Source organism: Sminthopsis crassicaudata, chromosome 1, assembly GCF_048593235.1.
Source record: "Sminthopsis crassicaudata isolate SCR6 chromosome 1, ASM4859323v1, whole genome shotgun sequence".
Classification (NCBI taxonomy): domain Eukaryota; kingdom Metazoa; phylum Chordata; class Mammalia; order Dasyuromorphia; family Dasyuridae; genus Sminthopsis; species Sminthopsis crassicaudata.
In genome coordinates this window covers 637,892,553-637,915,387 of record NC_133617.1, presented here as the reverse complement: position 1 = coordinate 637,915,387, position 22,835 = coordinate 637,892,553, and the positions used below count along the sequence as shown (strand labels likewise).

The 22,835-nt window shown below is 34.2% G+C and overlaps 1 protein-coding gene across 1 annotated transcript in view; it reads left to right on the top strand.

Moving 5' to 3' along the window:
- PTPRD (protein tyrosine phosphatase receptor type D) overlaps window positions 1-22,835 on the top strand; it is a 2,806,204-nt gene that overhangs the window by 2,714,814 nt on the left and 68,555 nt on the right. The window contains 2 exon segments of the mRNA XM_074282898.1: window positions 750-873; window positions 20,881-21,056. Of these exon segments, the coding sequence (XP_074138999.1) occupies window positions 750-873; window positions 20,881-21,056 (300 nt within the window).

The window sequence follows — 22,835 nt, the reverse complement described above, 5'->3', positions numbered from 1 at the left end:
ATCCAGACATGAATGGAAATGACTGAACAACAACAATATTTTACACATATTATATATATTCACATTGATCCTTTGATAAAATGTAAACTCCTAGATGGGAAGAGCCATTTTTGTTTTGTTTTGTTTTCCTTAAAATCAATCTGCCCAGAAAAACAATTACTTTTCAATGATATTGGGCTATAGAGAAGAATATTATGACCGAAGTAGTTTGATCTGACATTCACCCTGAATCTTTCCGTTGTTTGACTGAAGTCAACAAATTGCCTTTTTTACTTATTCTAATAATTCATATTCTAATATGCCTGTGATTTCCTCAATGTGGGAATTTCCTTCAATTCTACAGCTCCCTATCCAAATATTATATTTCATGCATTATTTTCAGCATTAGGGCTTAAAACAGTCTCAAACTTTAAAAGTCTATGTTCTCACAGAGCTCATAGTCTAATGGAGGCGGGGGGGGGGGGAATTGAGAAAATTATACCAATAATAGTGATCTCAAAAAGTGGTTATGAGAACAAAAGAAGGTCAATCAAATCTTCAGTCACTACAAAAATAGCAGCTATTATTCACGTGACTATTCTGTTGTACTCCATATTAATTTTCATCTTTGCAATAAGGATCATCTTGATGTAATCTGGCTTCAGCCTATAAAATGTGGTTATGTTTGCTTCTTCTGATAAATGTCCAGAATGCATCATAATACAAATATTGATTCTTGCTTTGCTTTTTTACCTGTTTTTCTTTTGTAGTCAATTGACCCTGGTCAGCAGTTTACATGGGAGCATTCAAATCTGGAAGTAAACAAACCAAAGAATAGATATGCAAATGTAATTGCATATGACCATTCTCGAGTTCTTTTATCAGCAATAGAAGGTAAGGAAATCCAGTGAGCATGTACATCCTTTCTGTTGGTTAAAAAGTTTGTATGTCCAGTTGTTAGCCAGCCCTGAAAAGTCAATTAGTTGCTGCAAGTCAAAACCTTTTTTGGAACCATTATACCTAACATTTAGAACTTTCTAAAAATTGAGTTGCCCATTATTCGAGGTCTCTCTAAAAACTTTGGCTGACCACTTCTTAGTTATTATATAGAGAAAATTCTTCTTTTCAATATGTGTTAGGATTAATGGCTTATGAGATTTCAACTCAGATATCATCTCTGATAGAATACTTTGATTTAAAAAACTGCTATATTCCAAATGTTTTCCAATTTTGCTTTAATCATGACATTATTGATTGCTTGAGTTTAGAAAATTCAGCTAGATTATGGCAGAGTTAGAATTAGAATCCAGATCTCTCATTGCCAAGCTTTCCTTGTCAAAATGTTGTATCTCATATTTAACTGAATTTCAGTTCCTTCTAATTTCTACCTTGGTACTAGTTCTACCTTTTTAAAGATACTGTGAAGTAATGCTCTTTTCCAAGCCTCAATCAATCAGTCAGTCAATCAATAAATATTTATTAAACACTTCCTGCGTGATTAGCACTATACTAAGGACTGGGAATTCAAAGAAAGGCAAAAGACAATCCCTGCCCTCAAGAAGTTAACAATCTAGTAGGGGAAGCTGAAAAGCAGATGAGGAGGAAAAGTGTGGTAAAGGACAAAAGTATCTGGAGAAATCCGGGGGGAGTGCAGCTGAGAGGGAAGTGAAGAGATAACTTGCATGATCTTTTAAATGACTGTCTTGGAAGTTCTCCATCCTAGAGGGACAGTGGCTACTGATGAGGGATGTTACGGGGAAAAAAGAATTTCCTAGGGCATGATGAAGAAGTTCAAAAAGGTATAGACTCTCCTGAGTCTGACTTTTTGTTTTGTTTTTTTTTTAACTATAGACAGAGCAAATCACCCAAAACTAACAAGACAGGCATCTTGATTAATTTGCTGACAGTTGGTAGCAGCTCTTCTCTGTCCCTCTTCTTACTCTGCAATGATACTACCCAGTGCAGCTCCATTGGGGCTAAATTTGTTGCTTTTCTTATTGGTTCAGTCATATCCAACTCTTCATAACCCCATGTAGGATTTTCTTGGCAAAGATACTACTTCTCTCCATTTTACAAATAAGAATAAGGAAACTGGGGCAAACTGGCATAAGTGACTTCCCCAGGATCATATAGCTAGTAAATGTCTGAGATCAGATTTAAATTCAGATCCTTTAGACTCTAAAGTGGTATTTTACCCATTGCACCAGCTACCTGCTCTTTATTAGTCTGAGCTACAGATGACTATTTAAGCAGCAACCTCTACTATAGCACTAACGCTTCCATTTTAGCAGTACTAGCAGATATCCTTCAGATATTTAAAGATACTCTCATATTTCCCATTATTTTTTCTTTTCCCTACCTAACATTTCCCACTCCTTTATTTGCGTTCTTGAGAAATGGTTTCTAAGTGTCATGATTTAAACATGTGATATTTTCATGAAGTTCATCACAACAGAGAACAGTCAAGTCACTACAGATTCATGGCACTTTCATTTTGTAGGATCCTTCTGATACAAGCTTTAATCTCAGTGTGGATTTTACTTCCATCAGTGTAGATCATAACCCATCCAAACCACCCACCTTTGTGGTATGTGTCCATTTCTCCCATCCATCCTCCAGAGCACTTTCAAAGTTCTTGAGGACTTCATCTTGTTCTCCTGCTTTCTCCCAAATCAATTTAAGGTTGGATTAATTTGTTCTTTTGTTTTGTTTGGCAGCTGTGCTGTACTATTGACTCATGTGAAACTTGCAGTCAACTAAAACCTTGAATTCTTTTTCACTTCAGCAGCTATTAAGCTAAGCTTCTCCCATCTAATCCATGGGGACTTTGCTATTTAAACTTTTCAGTCTAGAAAAGTGCCAGTTTATCTTTAAGTTTGTGTTTTGTTTTATTTTGTTTTTCCTTCCAAAATATACAATGTTTCCAGTACAACAACTCTACAATATGTTCTCCAAAGGATAAATTTGAGATTCGAAAACTCAAAGAGTAAAGAATTATTTTAGTCCCAATACTTTTTGAAATTAAAATCTTTTTTGTTTATTTTATTATTCCCCTGTTCAAAACACTTCAATAGCTCCCTGTTGCTTAGGACATTTTTATTTGTCCCATGTTTTCCTATAGAATCAAACAGAAAATTCTTATCCTCTCAGTTAAATTGTGAACTGTGAATACTTCCAATTTCCACCTACCTTTCATTTTTTCATCCCTGCCCTTAGCACAATTCCCTACATATAGTAGGTGCCTTAAAATGTTTGTTGAATTGAAATAAATTACTGTCCCAATCTCCCTTTTTGCCAAAATGCTAAGTGATATGGACATTTTATTAATTTAAAAGAAATAATGCTGATTTATAGTGAGAAGCAGGATCCTTTTGACAGTGTTATGATTGCCCTCTAATAACTGAATTATTTGGTGCTCATTTTCCATTTCACAAAATAAAGTGGCCTTAGCCTTTTCAAAAGGCTTGGGTTTCAAAATATTGGGTTACCAAGGGCTGCTTATCTGTAAGACAGTGGCAACAAGGCAGCTGTCCTTTGGGGCAAATAATCTATGAATTATACTTCAGTAGTTATTGTTTACATCTATGTATAGACTGCATATGGATCATGGGTGACTGCTGCTTGCATTTGACCTCTTTCTTTCTACTCTGGAGATATGTTAAATAAATCAGTGGTGATCCTTTGGTCTCAGATAATTCCAATAAAGAGCTGCAATTTAGACTCAAATATCAGAAAGCCTTTATTGTCTTTACTCCACTGTGGAAATCAAGAGTATGAAATGAAAGACTAAAAATTTGGCCAGGATGCTAGGAACAGATCTGTAATGGTCTTAGAGACACTGTCAGGCTGTTTTGTGGTAACATTCTTTTCTCCCCACTAAACTAGGTCATTCAGTATTATCTGCTTTCTACACTTGGCCTTCTTTGTCCTTATTAGTCTTTACAAGCTGCTTTCTCACCATCTTCACAGTGAATGATATTAGAGTAGAAATAGTATGTTTCCATGTCCTCTGCCCCCAAAAGAGGCTTCTAAACACCTAGGGTTTGTGCCCCTGCTCTTGCTACAGTATGAAAGCCAAATAATTTGAATAAAATGAAAAATTTCTTTTATTTTATATAAATCTAATTTCCCCAAAATGAGTCCCAGATTGAAAGCTGACCTAGAAACCTGAAGTCCCCTCAGATTTTGATATTCTGTAAATTCAATAATTTAGTTAATCTGAGTAATATTTATTATATGCCATGCTATCTGTGATTTCCTCTTGAGCAGACATTTTACTTCCTGGAGATAAAAGATGGCACTACAGAGAAAGTAATCATCTTTTCCAAATCACAACAATTTGAAAGTACAGACATTTTGAAAGCTATGCTCTTCTTGCAAACCCATTGCTATCATCATAATACATTATAATTGTTATTGCTTTTATTATTTTATTATTGTTACTATATTAAGCTATGTCTGACTGGTAATCTATTTTAAATTCCTCTCCCCCCACCCATTTTCAATTTATTATATTCATCAACTATGGAATGCTAAAATGCTCATTTCTATATCATTTTGTCTTATAATTTACAATAACTTAACTTACCTTACCTGATAATAAACAATCATTTTCCTTAGTAAAGAACTCTGCTTCTTTTAGATCAATCTATCATTTGCTTGTAGATAGGGTCCAATTTACTTTGCACTTTTGAAGTGATTTAATCTTCTTTTGATTCTGTGATGACTAGACAGGCAATGATGTAGGAAATCTTATATAGAAATAATAAGTTAAAGAAGGTATTTTGTAAAATAAACCATAGTATCCATTTCTTCACACCCTGACATTTTCCCTAATTATAAATTATTATCTGCTTTGTTCTTGAAGAGTATCTAGAACTCTTATTTGTTTGAGCTTAAATTCCTGGGTTTTTTTTATGAGTGTTATTAGAATCTTCTTCATTTCCCATTAAAATTTTGAGGTTTCTTGGTAGCATTTTAGTAACCTAAAGAGATGCATATTTTTCAAGAAGCAAACAGCATACGGCTTTGTACCACTTATATAGTATGCTATCATTTTCCAGATATCCTTTTGATTGCTTTAGAAATACTTTAAAATTGAGAGCCAGAAAGAGTACTAAGTTAGCAATAAGGAAAGCTGGGCTCTCATCCTTGCTCTGCTATTTACTAGCTGGATGACCTTGGGAAGTCAATTTTACCTCTTTCAGTTTAGTCTCCTATTAAGGGAATTGGATTAGATGGTCTCCAAAGGACCATCTAGCACTAAAATGCTTTGGTTCTATAATCCTCAGTCAATGATGCTAAAGTTAAAGAGGCACACACATATTCTCTCTCTCTCTCTCTTCCTCTCTCTCTCTCTCTCTCTCTCTCTCTCTCTCTCTCTCTCTCTCTCTCTCTCTCTCTCTCTCTCTCTCTTCCTTTCTCTGTCTGTCTGTCTCTCTCTGTCATACATACAGAGTTGTGCATTTTAATGGTAAATATTTCTAAAATTTGAATTGTAAATAATGTAGTGGAGTGAAAAAGTATTGTTTGCTTTGTCAGAGGACCTGAATTAAAATTCTGTCTCTTCACTTATTACTTGTATGGCCTTCAATATGGCACCAAACTTCCCTGGTCCTCACTTTCCCCATCAGTAAAGGATAGGAGTAGTTGGTCTCTGAGGAACCCTTTCAGCTCCAAATCTAATGGTCATATCTTCCCAAGTACATGTGTGCAAAGAATGACAACTTTCCATGTTTCTACTCTCTTTCTTAAAAACATGATAGCATTAATTCTACATTTCCACTTTATATCTTTGAATCCAGCCACTTAGGCAGAGGAGAGATCTTTCAGGAACACTTGCAGCTTCTTGAGTAAAAGAGCTATGGGCAAGGGCATGAATGAAATTAGTTAGGATCCTGATATAGTATGATCTCATCCTAGTAATACTAAGTGGGAAAACTGCATATATTTGAAATAATCTGTGAAGCAAAAGAAAATATTGATGTTTGATAAATGGAGACCAGCCAAATAATAGTGCTACAAATTGCAAAAAGGGGGAAATGTGTCCTTTTAAATGGAAATCTAAAATGTATCATCTGCTATTTGATTTGCATAATAGAAGCAATTCAGGAAAATCCAAGTGTAAATAATATAGATCATATTACAACAGCTTGATTATTTGTGTGATGGGCAATTTAGCACCTTTAAAATGGGAAAGTGTTTCCCAGGGGAAACATCCTCTCTAAGATAAATCTAATAAAAGAAAGGCAAGAAGCTGCTCCTATTACTCTAAAATATTGATTCACCAGTTGTATGCCACCACACGAATTTTTTATATTTTAGGCAAGATGAGAAGGTTCTCCTTAGTTTCTGTAGTTCTCTAGCTAGGGACAGCTGTCGGCACAGGTTGACATACTAGCATGTTGCCTATCTCAGCCATTTTATAATGCCCTCTTTTGAGAATCCTTTTTACAAATCACAATGTCTACAAAACTATTATAAATTCACTAGGTGGAAAAATACATGAAAACAACTGTTCAAGCAAAATGAAGCATTTTGAAGAATTGTTTATATTTCCTGGTGCAATATTTTAATTAATTGTGGCAAAGTCTAGGAAGTTCTGTCACTTAGGAATTTAAATTATTATCTGTCTCCTGAAAGAATCCCTTTGATAGCTGTCATCTGACAATTTCCATGTAGCCTTGTTCAATATAATCTTTTTTTTTTTTAATTTCTCCTTTAGGTTTTTAGTTTTGAGATTGACTCTGTTAATATTGTTATAAACTTTTTTTTTTCTGGGTTTCTGGATTGACTCTGTTCATTAAGAACACCATTACAGAAAATGTATGTTATAGCAAAAGAACGATTTTAGAGACTTTTTTATTCTTTTTGTCTTATACCAGCTTTAGTTCATTTGACTCACAAGTGCTTCATCACATCAGCCATTAATTTAAGTCTATAGTACAACTTCATCATCATTTCCAACTTAAGACTGCATTTACACAATGATATTTAATCCTATTACTTCAGATTTTGTTTATCAACTAAACTCCCCTTTTGAGCTATATACAGATGAATGTTTATGGTTTCGTTTGTTTTAGCTATAAAGAATAGTTTACTTAGCCTTTGTAAGATGAAAGTCATTTCATGGGGTGCTTCCTATATATGTGGGTAAAATGTAACATCCAATTACCACTATTTAAGATGACAACTTTCTACATTAGACCAAGCAAAGAGTGCTGATGTCTACATTCTCCATCATATGCTCTATTATTGTTTGAGTGCAATGACTTACCTATGAACATAGCATAGTAACCTGCTGTTACAATTGCTGTCATTATAGCTAGTGGGAGAATAACATATAAACAAACTATTGAGAATAAATTTCTTTTTAATCTCTGTTATCTTCTGTTTTGTCTTAATGAGCTTGTTTATTGGGTTTATTCTACTGCTTATTATACAGATGATGAAACTGAGCTCTGGAAATGGAAGGTGATTTTTCTACTCCTATAGACTTAGTCAATGGCAGATTGAGAAAAAGATGCTTTCTGGAAAAAACTATTCTTTGAAGCTTTGTTCTGTAACTATGTCTCCTGTTATGTTATATGCAATGTGTTGGCCATTAGAGAAGTCAAATAATACTAGTGTTATTTCCTAAGAGATGCTTGTTTATTTTGGGTAGCACCTGGAAAATAGCATTCAAATTCAAGGATAACATTTTGGTTTAAAAAAAAAAACTAGTAAGAATTGCTTCATGTGAATAAAGTAGCTTCTGTTTCTTAAGTTAGGGAGTTTTGAAAACTTGAAAACTGGAGCTTAAAGGACAAAATGTAGGCATTTTTAAAATGTCTTTTTGTGTAATATAAAGTAAAAGGTTTCTGAAAGCGATACACAAATTGCAGTGTGAGACCACAGAATGTGGACAAAGCACTTCCAAATTCTGTAATCAAAAGCAAGCACAGGTGTGGGTAATCCCCTGATTATTTATAGTGAACTTTGGAATGTAGGCAGAGACACTTAGGCCAACTGTTGCTCAGATGTTCATACCCACGCCCTCTGCCAGTCCCAAGAACTTCTTATCTAAAGTCGGTTATTGGCGCTGAAGCCTAGCCAGTTATCAGAGAGGAAGATAATTGAAGGATGCCAGCTCAAGATTTGATTGGAATTCAAAGTTTTATGGAAACTTACCTTGCCATTTTGACCTCTCTCTATGGATTTAGTTGCACAGAGAAAGCACGTTTGCCAATTTAGCCTGTTCTTACAATAGTCAAGTTAGAAAGCCTTTGTGAAAAAGCCTTTAGAGGAAATGACCTATTCTACAGGAAAAGAAGCCAATCCAGGTCAACAAGCAGTTATGTGTACTTACTATGTGCCAAGCATTTTGCTAAGTACCAGAGATTATAAAGAAGTAAAAGTCTTGACCTCAAGGAGTTTACAGTCTAATAGGAGAGAAAGAGAAACAACTATGCACAAATAAGATATTCAGAGGATAAATTGAAGATAATTTCAGATGGACGTCAATACGATTAATGACTAAGAAAGGCTTCTTACAAAAGATGGGACTTTATCTGGGACTTTAAAAAAGCCAGGGAAGCCAGGAGGTAAATATGAGAAGGGAGAGAATTTCAGGCATGAAAATGCTCAGGATTGAAAGATAGTGTTTTGTTCAAGGAACAGCAAGGAGGCCATTGGATCACATAGTACTTGAAGGATATATATATATATGGAGATTGGAAAAGTAGGATGGGTCCAGTCATGAAAGACTTTAAAATTAAAGACAAGAGTATTTTATATTTGATTTTAGAGATGAGGAATCTATTGACCAAATTATAGGACTTTGCAGTGATGAAGCAATTGAATGTGGAAGACAATATTTCTTCTGGATGGTTTGCAAATAGACTACTTTACCCTACTAGAGCAGAAATAGCCTTATGTGACAACTCAGATAAAAATAAAAGAAGAATGCTAGATTTTATTCCTCATCAGCAGTTTACTTTCTCTGTATAGCAGTTAACTCTGAATTTTATTAATTTCTAAATTTCAAGTTTCATATGGAGTGGAAAAATGAAGATAATGTTCTTTCTGAATCATTAACAGCCAGAACAAGTTCTGTACCTTATTGTGAACTAGAATCAGTTTTCTGTGGCAGAAGAAAAGGGGACTTTAATTTTCCTTTCGTAATTTACCACTTCAGGATCCCAAGAGGGAATAAAGATTGAAAGAATAGGTTGATCTAAAAACAAATCTGTTTTCTAATAAACCTTAAAATGAATTCCATTGCTGATTTGTAGAATTGTAGTTCAGAGGCATTAAAATGATGAGATAAATATTTGATTCAGTAGTGTGCTTTAAGCCAGAAGTGTAATTCATGATAGAATTCTCCCTTTCTATCTCTGCAACACTGTTCTATAGATCCTCTGGAACCAGAGAAGGAAAACTCTCTCCTTCCACTGTGCTTTGCATAAATGCTTACATAAACAGAGCTTTTCCCTGTGGGTTTATAGGAACCTGACCTCCAGCCCACCAGTTTAGGAATCTGGCTGCATACCAGGGTAAAAACTGATCCCTACCATGTCAGAAATAGAATTGATGGGAAACTCTTTAAAGAATGTCAGTGTTCAATTTCCACCCTAATCTGAAAGCACAAGACCCTTGTTCATCTTGCAATAGTTGGAGACAGCACTCCAAGTCTATGATTACTGAGCAGCTGGAATAGATTGTTAGATCTAGAAAGAACCAATTAAACTTCCTATTTTATAATTAAGAAAACATTAAGTGACTTGCCTAAAGTTACACAGCTATTTTGTGGCAAAGCTAAGACTAGAACCCAGGTATTTTGATTTCTTTTTGAGTATCTTCATTCTCTAGTAGTATACATGCCACTAATAAACATTTGTTTTTAATATTTCTACTTTGATAAACTGGTAGATCCATGTTTTTGTTTTTGTTTTTTTTTTTTACTGTTAATAGTATTTTTTCACCAATTCAGCTTGTAGCCTCCCTGTGCTTTCCAATTCTATATGATTCTTGTCTATGACTTTCCTAAGAGAATTTGACCTAAGTGCTGGGGCTATCCCTTTATTCTTATAGTATCTCAAAAATACCAATGTGACATTTGAACCATCTATTTGTATTTCAACCTCAGGAAAGGAAAATGTAGTCATGCATTTCCTCCTTTCACATCTCTTCCAGAGGTCATCATTGTCAATAGCACATTACAAGCTACTTATGCCCATCATATACATTTTCCTTGTCCTTTGGGTTATCTTGGTTTCTTTGGTTTAGACCTGCAAATTCATCTAAAAAAAGGAACTTAGCATTAAAAGTTTCCTTCCCCTCAGGAAAAGAAAATGATAAGTGTTGGAGGGGATGTGAGGAAATTGGGACACTAATGCATTGTTGGTAGAGTTGTGAAATAATCCAACCAATTATGGAACTATTCCCAAAGGGCTATCAAAACGTGCATTCCCTTTGACTTAGCAGTGCCATTACTGGGTCTGTATGTCAAGGAAACCATAAAGGAGGGAAAAGGACCTACAAGTGCAAAAATGTTTGTAGCAGATCTTTTTATGGTAGCAAAGAAATGGAAAATGAATAGATGTCCATCAATTGGGGAATGGCTAACAAGTTATGGTATATTAAGGTAATGGGATATTATTATTCTATAAAAATTATAAACAAGCTGATTTTAGAAAGGTCTGGAAAAATTTACATTAACTGATGCTGAGCAAAACAAGCAGAACCAAGAATACATTTTATACAATAACATCATTAATGTTCTTATAAGTGGTTCAGTAATACAAGGCAATCCCAATAGACTTTGGATAGAAAATGCCACCTGCATCTTGAAAAAGAACTATATAGAGTAAATGTAAATCAATACATGCTATATTCACTTCTTTTTTCTGTTTTTTTTTCCTTTCCCATTTTTCCTTTTTGTTCTGATTTTTCTCTCCCAACATGATTCATAGAGAAATGTGAATTAAAAATAGACAAATGAATGAATGAATAAATATATAAATAAAGGAAAGATTAAGGTTAGTAAAATAAAACGAGAACTTCAGAATAAAGAAATATATAGACAAAAGAGTCCTTTGAAATCAACTAACTTTTATATCTTGAATGAAGATGACCTATTTTTTAATCAATAGGTTTCACTATATGAAAATGTATCTTTGATATGAAGATGAAATTTATATAGAGCCTTGCTCTCTAGCAATTTATTATAATTTTTTTCTTGAACAGGAATAGAAGGGACTTCAAAAAACCAGTCCCAGCTTCTAAAACTGTGGTTTGTGAACCCATATTGAGTCATAACTGAATGTAGGTGTCATGAAATCAGTAAATGTTTGATTTGAATACCTATTTTATATAACTATATACTTGAGGTTGTGTTGTTTTTGTTTTTTTAATCGGGCAAAGGGGGGGTCACAGATGGACCTAGATCATATGGAGCACAAAATGAAGAAAAAATCGTTGTCATGAAATTTGTAATACAATGTAAATAAACCTATTCCTTCCTCTTTTAACATCTCTAAAAAGAAAAAAAGAAAGAAGGAAATTTTCCTTTTGTATTTCAACAATTTGTCTATAACTTTAGAGTGTTAAAGAATTGCCCATGGTCATACATCTGCTGAATATCCGGGGCAGGACTTCAATTCATGTCTTTCAGAATGGAAGCTTAGTCTTCTATTTACAATAATTTATTGTAATCCTGATTTTTCTGAGATAATACTATTCCATAATTCAGAGTTAAATAACATCACTGCTGTTAGAATTTTGATATTAAAGGAATGGGTTTTTTCAGCTTGGGATCAGTAAAAGTGTTTCACTAATTTTCTAAATGTGATCTAACTTAATCTCTATCTACTCATTTCTAAGCCTAGCTTATCCATAAGAATCACCTGTCATAAGTAGAGGGACTGATCCAGTGGTTGTTCTTATAGCTATATCCTGTCATCTGAGTGAAGTGCCTTTTCATCTACTTTTTTTTTTCAATATGGAATAATAGCTTCTTTCATACCAATGAATTACTCTGAGGAGGCTTAACTATTAAATTAAAGATTGTTATGTCTTCTTATTTGCTGTGACACATATCAAGCTATTCATATCTCTTTTACATATCATAAATACCCTTTCATTATTTGGTCTTTTGTTAAGGAGATTTTAATGTCATGCCTGACTATATTTTGTTTACTTTTTAAAAAATTTAATTATATAAAGGACTCACTGGAAATTTAATCTAGATATCCCTAATCATATAGATAGGTATGCGAGTAGATAGAAAATTTATTAACAATTTCCTATATGCCAGGCACTGTGTAATCAATTAAGAAGCATTTATTAAGTGCCTATCATGTACCAGGAACAATGCTAAGTGGCTGGGGATATGAAAGGGGGAAAGACAATATTTGATGTCAAGGATCTTATTAAGTACTGATGATACAAGTTCAAGTTATAAGTAAGGCAAACAGTTCCTGCTCTGAGTTTATATTCTAATGGGGGAAGTTAACATATAAAGAGAACCCAGAAAATGAGATGGTATTAACTATGTGGCTACTTGGTGTTAAGACCAAGAATTAGTATGGAAACTGGTCAATGGCAAGATAAGACCAAAGCTTATTGATCAGAGCCTAGGGACAGAGACCATATTGTCAGCTGTGGGTAGTAGAGGTGATAGTCTGAGTAGAGAAGGCATATTACATTATTAGAATTAATAATGAAAATAAAAATAATTTTAGTTATTTTTAAGTACCAAGGAATATCAGGTAACTAAACATCAAAATATAAAGTAATTCTGGCAATGAAAAGAAATCTTGCCTTTCTCAAAAAAATAAAGAAAAAAATTCCCTAAGAAAAGAGATTAGCTGTGACATTGATGTGATATATTGAATGTTTGTATATTTAAAGCACTTTTAATATAATTTTATAAAAAAATTTATTGATGCCTTTTGTTTTTACACCACAGTTATTTCCAAATTTATTACTAGTAGTTCTAGATCCCAGATTTCATCATCATAAAGTCTCAAATTTTATCATAAGGTCACAGATATAAACCTCAAAGGGGCTTAGGTGTCCTCTATGGTGTTATCTTTGATATCACAGGGGAAAAAAATCAGGTGAGATACTATGGTTTGACTGAACTCTTCCTTTCATTCATAGTAACAAACAAGAATTCAGAATCATCAATTTCATTCCGAAAGAATGAAATAATCTCATCTGGAAAAGACCTTGAGCATTATTTCATCCAAATTGTATTTGAAGAAAATAAAGCATGTGATCATTCAGTTCCTTCAGATAACCTCAAAGAAAAGGGAACTAACTACTTTTTAGGTCAAAATGTTCCACTTTTTGGTTGGCTCTACTTGCTAGGAAGTTCTTCCTTATGTCAAGCCTAGATTTTTAAAAATTGCTTCCTGGTTCTGCCTTTTGGAGCAAATAAGAACACTCCTAATCCCACTTCTACATGATAGCACTTCAAATACTAGAAAATCTTCACCACCTCTTTCCCTGTTCAAAGCTAAACATCCTATGTTTCTTCACTTAGTCCACAATTTCAAGGCCCTTAACCATCCTGATTGCCAGTGACTGCTGTTTACCACTGTTCTCTGGAAAATATTTTGTTTGAAGCCACATAGATTTCATGGCTCAGGGGTCTTAAAAATGCATTAGCCCACATGGACTGGGTCTATTCCTATGGACAGGATTCATTTTCTTTGTTTGCTTCATTGTTTCCATCTGGAGTTAATCTAGGAAACATTTCCAAAATAAAGGTGAAGTAGAGTTTGTGTCTAAATTTCCCCAAATATCAGTAATAGTCCTAAATGGTCATTCAGTGTATGAGATTAAAGTATGAGAAAAACTTTAATTCATCCACATAGAAAATACATAAGATGCAAAATATTCACAAGAGCCTCCAATCATATCGAAAACCATAAATCAAACAACTAGCCTCCTAGAATGCCCTAGAAACTAAATGCATTTGTGAGAAGGAATGGTCACATTACTGAATCAACTGGCACCTTCCCAGAGACCTTCACTATCCTAGAACTCAAAGTCTAGGTCTTTTTCTCATGCCTTCTGCTTTGGTGCTTCTTCAGGGATAATGTGATTCTCTTTTGCCAATTCTGGTCTCCTATTTGTAATGCTTTCCTTTCCCCAAGAAGTATGAAGTTGAGGAAGGCTTCTTCCCTGAACACTTGAATTCAGGAACTCTTGAACTCAGTTACTTCACTACCTGAAAACACAAGCCTAGCATTGACATGTGCCTCAACTGTAAGTTATAATTATTGTTTCAGCCATTACTCTAACTATTCTGTTATCTAGCCCATCTCCTCCTTTTCCCAAAAGAAAGCATGAGTGACTTTGTCAAATTATTTAAATAAACTTTACTCATGACAGTTTTTTTGGTCTGCTGGTTTAGTAACCTCAATTAGCAAGTGAGATTAATAAAGCATGGTCTTTTCTTGATGAAAACAAGCTGAATTTTTGTGGTTGTTGTTTCCCTTTCTAGAAGTTCACTAATTATCCCTTTAATGATATGTGTTAGGATTGTCCTAGAAAATGATCATTCTCAAACAGCCTCTTCTTAAAGAAGTGTTTACCTTTCTTTTTTGAAGCCCATGATTTTGACTGGTAGCAGTATAGAAAACATCCCCCTGTGTCTATAACTGGGCATTTAATAATCCTTAGCTTTCCTTTTTAGCTTTTTTCTGGTAGTATCATTTGTGCTTAGAAGATTCACCAGATGTGCACTTAGTCCTCTGGTTTGACAAGGTTTTTGGAGGTTCTCCAACATAACCTGGATACATGCTCCAAGAAGAGAGGAGAGCTCCCTATTGTTACTATCAGTATCTCTCAGCAGGGAACCACTGACCACCAAGATAGGACTTCTCATTTAGTAGCTTTTCTTTCACCTGATGGTGCCAAAAAATCCATATCAGAATCCAGATACAACATCTTCTGCATGAGATTCTTATTGAATTTTTTTAGATATACATGTTAATGATCTGTTTTTCCCATTCTTTCATCCTGTAACTTCTTGATACTGGTCAGAATTTCCCATATTCTTTTTCTTTGTTTTTTTCCTTGGAATTCCTTCTTCCACTTCCCCCCCCCCCCCCATCAGCACTTCCTTTTGGAGAGCAGCAAGGCATATTTAGACTTCTAAAAGGGAAACCAATTGACATGTTCAGCATATGTAGCATTTGGCCATAGCAGAAAGACAGATGTTGCTTGCTCTCTCCATGCAAGTCAATTCAGAATTCATCCTTCAGTCTTGTTTGGAATTGAGACCCTCTATATTTCTTGTTTATAGCTCATGACTTACTACCATGCAAACCCAAATTTAATTATAATTATTTTTATATGTAAATATTGATAATTTCTGTATATTAATATATTATATCACATATATAATTTTACATAATGAATCACCAGTGATATTGGTGCCCAATGTAAGATCATTGCCTCAGTGTGCTTGAGGAACATAATGTACTTGAGGACCTTAATGTGCTTATATTTGGGGACTTTTTCCTCATACCCAGATAAGTTATACATAAAAAAAGTTTTGTTTTTTTTTTAATTCTAAGAAAACATTACATAGTATAAGATATATAGGAAAAAGATTTTTTAAAGCCATCACTAGTAACATGCTGAAGCTTTGTTAACAGCAGCAACAAGCAGACTGTCCTGAAATACAGATTTAAAATGTTTTGGCTTTTCTTGAATTAAAAGAATCAGTCAAGGAGATGAAGCTCAGGAGCTGAATCTCCTAGAGTGCCAGACTGCCGATAGCAGTGACAGCTGCAAACCCAGGGACCATTGCCATACTGTTGGCCTGCAGTGTGGAAAAGATTCTTTGTTGTTCATCAGTCTTGTCAGGCTCTCACATACAAACAGACAGCAGTCACAGGCATGTTGAGTTATGAAGGATGAACATTTTTGCTTCCACAAAGGAAAGATTTTATCTTCCCTTAGACCTAATCTTCAGTGAACCTATTATTTGCAGTGCTAAATTTCTTAAAGGAGGTTTTGCCTAGTACAAACCCAGAATAATACATTTAATTTTATTGCACAAGTTTCTAATTAGGGTTAAATCCAGAACTGGGTCCATAGGCCTACTCCAACAGAAGAGATTTCTAGAATTTGACTCATCTCCTGGAACTTTGTATTTTCTATGATACTGATATAAACCAGCCAAAATAATACTTCTTTGGGTCCTGATTCAACTTATTAACAAAAGCCAGGCTATTATTCTGATGTTTTATGGCTATCATGTGTGGTGCTGTAGAATGAGCATCAGGTTGGGAGGGAGTCACTAACTGACTGATTTTGGGCAAGCTATTAATTGGAGAGATAATTGGCCAGGATATAGTGCTGGGCCTGGAGGAGTCAAAATGACTCATCTTCCTGAGTTCAAATTTGACCTTACAATTACTAGCCATTTTACCCTGGACAAGCCACTTAAACCTATTTGCCTCAGTTCTTCATCTATAAAGTGACCTAGAGAAGGAAATGGCAGATCACTCCAGTATCTTTGCCAAGAAAACCCCCCAAACTGAAAAAACAACAAAAAACAAGAAGTCATTGATTGCCCATTGGATAGAGCACTGGGCCTATAGTCCAGAAGACCTTATGTTCAAATCTGGCCTCAGATAGTTATTAGCTATGTGAACCTGGACAATTGAGTTTCCTCAACTGTAAAATTGGGATAGTAATACCACTTATCTTGCAGGATTTTCATGAGGATCAAATGAGATAATAATTATTTAGCATAGATCCTGACATAAAGTTGGTATCCCATACATCTTAGCTATTATTTTTATGATTTTTAAATTTTTATTAATAGTAATATCAGTATTAGTATTTAACTTAACTCCAGTTTTCTTTATTTATAAAAAAGAAGAGTTTGAGCTAAATGACCTCCTGAGTTTCCTTTCAGCTTAAAATCTATAATTTTTAACAGATAGTCCAAGAATTAGGAATTAAATTTACAGGAAGACCATTTAGACAGACACTTAAAAATGTATCCTTGCCTCAAAGCTGAAGGCAGAATTGATTTTTTTCTTTTGTTTAAATGATAATCTTTTTCCTAATATTTATTGTGGTAACAGATACCTGTCTCTCTGAAATATTCCATATTTCATTTTGCCTCCTAACTTTGGCTTTGTTATTTTAAAAGAATCAAAGCCTCTCCACTGACAAGAAGGTACCAGTAAGTTCTTCTTCACAAATTAGTCAACAAACATTTATTAAGCATCTACTATATAGCATGCTAAATACTGGAGATACAGTGAAAGACAAAAGAAAAGTAAAAAAAAAAAGTAAAAACAACAACAAAAAAAAATACCTTCTCTCCAGGTACTCAAAATACAATGAGATGTGTATATAACTAAGTAGTTATATACCCAAAAAATATATGACGATACTAACATTAAGACTGAATTGCTGGCTGTATTTTTAAACACAGGGTGATCCTATTTTAGTTATTCTTTAGTCTTGTAATCCTATTTTAGCTATTCTTTAGCCTTTCCTGCGGATTTTTCAGTTGCAGAAAGATTGCCCACCTTCTTTATAAGGCTCACTTAAAATTTCTTCTTACCACAAGCCTATAGAAGGAAGAAGGAAGCTTTATTCTACCAGCCACCTTTTAAAATTATGTTTATCTCGATAGAAACTTAATGTTCTCTTGATTTTGAAGTTATAGATGTAATAATAATTCACCAAGTTTACATAGTGATTGATAGTCCATAAAACACTTCCCTGACAACATCTCTGTGAAGTATATGTCACAGCTATTATCATATTGTTTTTAAAGCCAGACTGAGGCTCCAAGAGACTACTTTATTCATAATCACAAAACTAATAACTGGCCTAGCTAATAACTCAATTTTTTTCTAAAATTTCTTTTTTTTTAATTTTCCTCAGTGACATGTAAAAACTTTTTTTTTTGGTTATACATGTACATTCATTTTTTTACATATGTATATATGGATCATGTTGAGAAAGAAAAATCAGAACAAAAGGGAAAAACCACGAGAAAAAAAGATGAAAATAGTATGTATTGATGTATATTCAGTCTCTATACGTCTCTTTCCAAAAAGAAATCTCCAGATGAGAACAGCATTTTTCCATCCAAAGTTTATTGCAATTGTCTTGCCTTACCAAACCATTGAAAAGAACCAAGTTATCATACTTATTCATAACATAATCCTGCTATTGCTGTGCAAAATGTTTTCCTGGTTCTTCTTGCTTCAATCAACATCATTTCATGTGAATCTTTTTAGGCCTTTCTAAAGTCAGCTTGTTCTTTATTTTTTTATACAATAATAATATTCCATTGCTTTAATATACCATAATTTATTCAGCCATTTCCCAGTTGATAGGCATCTACTCATTTTCTAAGTCCTTGCCACTACAAAAAGAGCTCCTATAAACATTTTTGTACATGTGTGTCCCTTTCCCTCCTTTATGATCTCTTTGGGAGACAGACTCAGTGGAGACACTGCTAGATAAAAGGGTATATAGCCTTTTGGGCATTGTTCCAAATTACTCTCCAGAATGGTTGGATTCCACCAATTCCACCAGCAATGCATTAATGTCCCATTAATTCAGTTTTCTTGACTTCCAGTCTAAAAGATAGTAGTAAGTCACATTCATAAAACATTTGATAGCTTATAACATTTTTCTCTCAACAAATGTATGATTAAAAATAAAGGTTATTATAATCTCATTTTGATAGATTAAAAAACTGAGTCCCAGAAAGGAAATAAATAGATTTTCAAAAGAAATAACAATTGCTTGAGCTAGGACATGAACCTAGTTTGGCTCTGACCTAAAATAATAAAATATTTAGAAATATTCAAAGAAATTGCTTGTGTATTAAATTAACAAAATTTTCCTCCTTTTTTGGATAAAATTTCCAGATTCTTAAAGCAATTTTGCTGCAGAATTCACATCTTCTGTCTAATAACCTTCAGAATTATTGGACTGCTTTTCGCAATAGGAAATGTGACCATCCAAAAAAATAAACAAAACACTGAATTCACTGGTCACCCCTTTTCCAAAATAGAGGAAAAATAAAAGGGGAAGAAAAGAGAGAGGGAGGGAGAGTCAGAGACAGAGAAGCAGATTCAGAGACAGAGAGTAGCAGAAAGACAGAGAGAGAAATCTTACTATGCAACCTCAACAGATGCCAAAAGATAATTCATTACATAATAATTGATTGGAATTTATGCAAGTGTTGGCTCCATCTGATTCCTTTCCTTTAGGTATAGATCTCATGTTGACCTCTATTTTCTTCAAATACTCTATACAGAAACATTTGTTATCCTTGATAAGGGGGAAAGTATGGCACAGTGCCCAGCAGATGTATTTTCTGAGTCATTAACCCAGATTTCTCTACTCTGAATTTTCTTGGAAAAAAAAGTTCTCAGTTGATTGACAGATGAGTTAGGCTCTTAGCCAAAATCTTCTGTAGGAAGTCTTTTAATTTTAGTAACTACTAAATGGAAATTTGAGAATGTGAGATTTTTTCATGCAATCAAGTAGAAATAAATGCCATCCAGGTGAACTGACTCTTGACTAAGAACCAAACCATACTCAGAGTTCCAAGTGCCATCTTTGCTGAAGCAGGACTGGGCCTTGGCTCAGAAGTTCCTGACCTAAAACAACTGGTTGCAATATCTAGTCACAGTCATTTAGTGTTTGAGAGCCACAGAATCTGCATCAAGAAACAGCTGCCAGAGCTCTGCCTGTTTTATGAATAGCAGTAATAGTTGAGTAAAGTTACAACCAAGGGCATATTTTTGTCTTTGCTCAAAAGGCCTTTTTTGGTCCAGTGGGTGTTTGTGATATTTCATACCATGTGTTTGTCTCAGGACCCTCTTGTTGACATCTGACTTATATTACTTTTTCTTGAGAGGACAGTTTTACCACAGGAATCAGGAAAATATTAGAAATAAAAATACAAGTGGTTGCCAATGAGTACAACAACCTTCACTAGGTTGTTTTAATTTTTTTTGTTGTTTTTCTATGGGACAGGATGGGGTCAGATGATGAGTGAACAATGTGGTTAATTATTTGTTTCTCTTTTGCAAATGTGTTTGTGTATATTTTGTGCACAAAGGAAAAAGCTATAGAGAAAGCCAGAAAAAAATGAAAGAAAGAATTGGCTACTGTTAGTTGTTCAACTTTTTATTTATCATTCAATCATCTTTTTTTGACAATAACTGTTCTTTGACTTCTAGAGAGAAAAAAATCCTGAACATGACAAAAGATTGTGACCAAATATGATCATTGTCTTTTATAGATGCTTTCTTGATTTTGCAATGATACCTCCCCTAAGCTCTTAAGAATTTTATTTGAATTGATGGTCACACTAGGACACAAGGAGCTAGTAAATGAAGTGCTACTCTTAGAATTTGGCACACCTGGCATACCTCTAACACTTATTAGCTCTATGACAATGAGCAAGTCATTGAAACTCTCTGTGTTCTGTTTGTTCATTTGCAAAATGGGAGTTTTAATACCTACCTTACCAGATTCTTCTAAGCCAAAAAGGTTTTGCAGACATTAAAGTGATTACACTTTATATATATATAAAGAGGAGAGAAAGAGAGAGAGATGGCAATCAGTCATTCAGTCAAGCAAGCATTCAGCAAACATTAATTAAATACCTTTGATATTCCATAGTTGTATGAGTCAATTATGAAGATTGGAATAATCAGTACTATGATTATGGATTTTTACTATACAATTTAAAGATGCTGGGGTTTTTTTTTCAAGTATAGAATCTATATAGAATCCTACAGAATCTCACAGGCTATATAGCTTTGGCACTTCTACTAATCTCACATTTCATTGTAGTTTCATCATGTGAACCAGTCACCTAGCTAACAAAATCATTTTTCTTTGCAGGGATACCAGGAAGTGATTATGTCAATGCCAACTACATAGATGGCTATAGAAAACAAAATGCCTATATAGCAACCCAAGGATCACTCCCAGAAACATTTGGAGACTTCTGGAGGATGATGTGGGAGCAAAGAGGAGCAACTGTTGTCATGATGACAAAATTGGAGGAAAGATCCAGGGTAAGAAAACAGCAAGTTTGGCTCCTCATCCATGTTATATTTTATTCAACTCATTATCTGACCTTTCTCTGAGATTTAATTTTTAGACAGCCATCAATTGTAAAGTGAAACCAGCAGTGCTTGATAGATACAAACATTCATTAAAATTCTACTGGGTTTCCCAATGGGGGAATGCTTTCATGTCACTCTGATGTGTGATTTCCAGAAGTAACATCTAAGGAGATAGACAACACGGTTAGAGAAAATAAAGATCAACTTAAACATCTGTCTAAAATTTATCTTGAGCAAAAACTGACAAGCTTTTAACAGAATGCAATTTAAAAATATATTTTGTAATGTTTTCACCTTTTTCTACTTGCCTTGCGATGAAACAAAGTCTTGAAAAGGACAAAAGTACTTTGAGAGAGACTCTTTTTTTGAATTAATTCCATGGATGCCCTAGGAGTAAATGAGTTGGGACAACCAGAACAATGAAAGATCTTCTGAATACTTGGATTGGTTCAATTTTGTCTGATGTGTTGATATCAAAGAATGGGTTTCTATTATATTACCATATATTGGCATAAGTAGTCTGATGATCAACCTTGATGGCCTGAATGTGACTCTAGGCACTTTAAGCTATACCAACAAAATGCATCCTAGAAAGATTTTACTAAAAGATTCAATATGTCATGTTATTCTTTTATATAGATTGAGTAGATAAGTGAACACACTCTGATCACCAGAAGTTTGGCTATCTGGTAATCAATCTTTTTTTTTTTTTTTTTTTTTCTTTTACACTATAAATCAGAAAGATGCTTGACCAAAGCACTATGACATAGTGTTTGGGCTTTTTAGTCAGGAAGACCTGATATAAACTACCACTTTAGATCTCTCTGATTTCATGACCCTCAGCAACTTCTTTGGGCCTCAGTTTCCTTTTCTCTAAAATGGAATGTTATCACTTACCTTAAAGGATTGTTCTGAGGAGCAGCTGAGAGAACATAGAAGACATGCTTTGCAACCCTTAAAGCACAATATGAATGTGAGTTTTTATCATCAGAAATGTAGAGATTTTCTGGTTAAATTTCAACACAGAAGCACACACACACACACACACACACACACACACACCCTTCACATTTTGAATAACTGCAGATTAGAAGCCTGAGTGATGATGCTTTGGGAGATTGGGAGAAAAAAAAAATCACAATGAAAGGAAAGTCAGCTACTGCATTCTCATTTGAATTTGCAAAGTGGGAAGTCTTACAATTATCTACTGGAAATAGAGATTTAGCTGTAATAATTCGACCAAGAAACTTTTATAGCATATATATGGAAAATTAAGTTAGAGAAGAGGCAAAAGTTACACAAGGGATTCATAAGGAGAAATCTAGATCTGAAAATAGTAACGAGCTACAGCTTCTGTATCAAGGCAAGGAATTCAGAAAGTGTGAAGTTCAGTAGGTTCAACAAAATCTTTTGAAAGTGAGTCAAGCCTTGTCAAAGATATTCAGAAGGAATGATGATGTTTAAGTGAGCTAATTTTAAAACTTCTAAGACTCTGAAGGTAATCCCACTGAGTACATCATATTCTCTGTACAACCTTCTTTTTAAAAAAATGTATGAGGGGAAGCTAGATGGCACAGTGGATAGAGTATTGGCTCTGGTGTCAGGAAGATCTAAGTTCAGGTCTGGCCTTACCCACATAATACTAGCTGTATGACCCTGGGCAGGTCATTTAATCCCAATTGCCTCATGTACAAAAAAATTAAAAGTTAAAAAAAAAAAAGAAAAAGA